General features: G+C 52.1%; 1 protein-coding gene across 1 annotated transcript; it reads right to left on the bottom strand.

The window, feature by feature from the left end:
• Positions 1 to 844: 844 nt before the first annotated feature.
• Positions 845 to 2,850, bottom strand: LOC104535841 (zinc finger protein 14 homolog; the record flags this gene model as incomplete). The annotated part of the gene is made up of 4 exons (XM_010192607.1): positions 845 to 1,359; positions 1,742 to 1,855; positions 2,267 to 2,441; positions 2,758 to 2,850. Coding segments are annotated over 4 exons (897 nt in total), but the record flags the coding sequence as incomplete, so codon positions are not given.
• Positions 2,851 to 3,049: the final 199 nt, after the last annotated feature.

Consider the following 3,049-nt stretch of genomic DNA (forward strand, 5'->3'; position numbering starts at 1 on the left):
TTGGGTGTCTGGAATTGGCACAGAGACCCAAACTGGACCCAGTGCCCAAACGTGGCCTCGCCAGCACCGTGAAGATCCTCCCACGTCAGTGAATGGTGGAGTCAAACAACTGGAGATGTTGGGGGTGCGAGGGACCACAGATGCCTGTAGAAAAGCAGGGATTTTCACTAGAGAAGATGACCTTTTTTGCTTTCTGAAAATTTTTTTTGGGGGGAAATACAGAGGAAAACACAGGGTTTGCTCCACCTCCAGACCACCCAAGTAACCCGTGGGCCATGGTTTCTTGCTTTGTTCCCCTCGTGTTTGGTTCTTTTACCCAAAACCTTGGCCCTACCGGCATTGCCTGGAGGGGTTCAGGTGTTGGGGGAGATGCAGCAACTGGATGAAAATTGTGAGGAACGCAGTGGGGAAACCCCAAAGAGATGGTTTTCATAGAGGACAACAGCATGAGGGACAACATCGTGAGGAACATCATGAGGAATGCGATGGGGAACATCAAAGAGATGGTTTCCCTAGGGACATAATGAGGAACATCATGAGGAACGCAATGGGGAACACCAAAGAGATGGTTTCCCTAGGGACAACAGCATAAGGGACAACATCCTGAGGGTCAACATCGTGAGGGACAACATTGTGAGGGACAACATCGTGAGGAACATCATGAGGAACGTGATGGGGAACAACCAAAGACCTGGTTTTCTGAGAGACAGCATCACTGGGGACAACATCATGAAGAACATCATGAGGAACATAAGAAGGAACTATCAAAGAGCTGGTTTTCCTGGGGACATCATGAGAAGTACCATGAGGAACCACCAAAGAGCTGGTTTCTGGAGGGACAACATCACATCTGCAACCCTGATTTCTCCCTCCTGTGGATCTTCTGGTGCTTGGAGAGGTGCGTGCTCTGCCTGAAGCTCTTCCCACACTCCCTGCAGGCGTACGGCTTCTCCCCTGTGTGGATGTGCTGGTGTCGGACCAGCTTGGACCTCACACAGAAGCGTTTCCCGCACTCTGAGCACTGGTAGGGTTTTTCTCCCATGTGGGTCCATCGGTGGACAGTCAACGTCGAGCTCCTCGTGAAGCTTTTCCCGCACTCCAAACACCTAAAACGTTTTTCCCTGCTGTGGGTCCGGTAGTGGGCAGCCAGGCTTGACCTCCGCGTGAAGCTTCTCCCGCACTCCAGGCACTTGAACGGTTTCTCTCTCGCCTCGTTTCTCCAGGGTGTAATTAAATCCCTGCTCCGGCTGCCCTCGTGCCCTCGCACCCTTTCCGCAGGGTCCTCATGGGTTGATGTTTCTCCATAGTTGGCATCATCTTCTCTGCCAATCGTCCCGCTGCCAATTTTCCGCCTCACCCCTGTTACAACACAAAAGAGAAAGCGGACGGGTTATTTCTCAGAAACAGGTAGAAAAATGTTCATTAACCAGGCAGGAAAATTGGGGGTGCAGCAGCTCTGCTTGCATGGCTCTCCAGCTGTAGAAGAAGGGGACTCAATGGTTGGACTTGATCTTAAAGGTCTTTCCCAATGAAATCATTCTAGAAATCAATAGAGAAGTTTATTCTAATGTTCAGCCAGGCTCAGTGGAGCTGTAGCTCCTCATAGGATCCACATTTCCTCATAGGATCCATATCTCCTCGTAGGATCCATCACTCTTTGGCTAAAATCCCGCTGCGGGTTTGATGGGATACAAAAATGTGGTGTAGGTGGTCATGAGTGCCCGCACCCCCCCATCCTCACCTGCATCTTTGCTTCTCGGGGCTTCTTTTTTCTCTGTTTCCTGAAGATCGGGGCCCCAGCGCTCTCCTTCCTCTGGCATCTGGGGTAGCAAGGCTGGCTTGGCTGTGGGAAAACCTGATCCGGAGGGTGAAATCAGGAGATGACAGCACGAGGGACTCAAGAATGGTAAAGAAATCTGGACTTCCTGAGGGACATGGGGTGGGAAGGAGGGTGCTATGGGTGGACATGTGTTCCCCACCCAAGCCCCACAGAGGGCCAACATCAAACATTGGCCTAAACCCCAACCATTAGGATGGAGCTGGTCCATCCAGAAGGGCAAATATTTCCATTGGCTGGAAAATGACATGGAAAAAAGGACTTGAAAGGACTTCTGAATATTCGTCCTCACCCCACACACCAGGGAGATGGTTTGTCTCACTCCTGAGCGCTCAAACCACCCAAAAACTGCAAGCATCTGCAAAGGCCATGAGAGCCAAAGCTTGAGGAGCTCATGGCTCCAGCACTGGAAGGGATGGGACCCCTTACCCAGGGACTTGACGGTCTCATAGTTCTCCAGCATGACGACCACGTAGAGAGTCCTCTGCTCCGGGTCCAGCAGGGCCCATTGCTCCTCGGTGAAAGACACGGCCACCTCCTCGAAGGTCACTGGCTCCTGCTGCAGCGAGAGACCTTCAGGACGTGGATGCCACGGCCCCAGCATCTAAGAGCGAGAAGGATGAAAGACCCGCAAGGTCTTGGGATGAAGGAGCAGAGATGGTCACAGCCATCCCAGCCAACTGAGAAGAGTGCGGGGCGTTGAGGGGAGAAAAACGAGGACTTCTGGGACCTGAAGATGGACCTCCAAGGTCAAAACACCCAAGGGGACCCATCAACCTCCTGGGGCACGGCACTCAGGGAGGTTTTGCACCCCTAAATAAGCGTTTCCTTTCTCATCCCCCCAAAAGGGTGCATTTTCTCATGGGTGACGGTTGGAAGGAAGGAGCAAACCCCCACCCAGACCCCGATCAATCGCTTACCTGAGCCACTTCCACCATGTCCATATCCTGGGGTTTTTTTGTGTTTTCAGGACATTTTCCTATTCCGGAGTAAAATGCAGCAGCCTGGCAGTCCTAGGCAAGAAAAAAAGGAGAAAAGGAGCAAAACCAAAGATTTTTTGGGGGGACAATCATGTACAATTGAAAAGTTTGTTGCAAATTTTGGACAATGAAGAAGAGCCCAGCAGCTCCACAAGCCCGGGAGTTTGTGGGGAGGGGGGAAAAGGGGTCAAGGTGGGGTCAGCGGGGGGGGCACAGCAAATTTTGGGAGACC

This window comes from Mesitornis unicolor, unplaced genomic scaffold (genome assembly GCF_000695765.1).
Source record: "Mesitornis unicolor isolate BGI_N332 unplaced genomic scaffold, ASM69576v1 Scaffold45649, whole genome shotgun sequence".
NCBI classification, from domain to species: Eukaryota; Metazoa; Chordata; class Aves; order Mesitornithiformes; family Mesitornithidae; genus Mesitornis; species Mesitornis unicolor.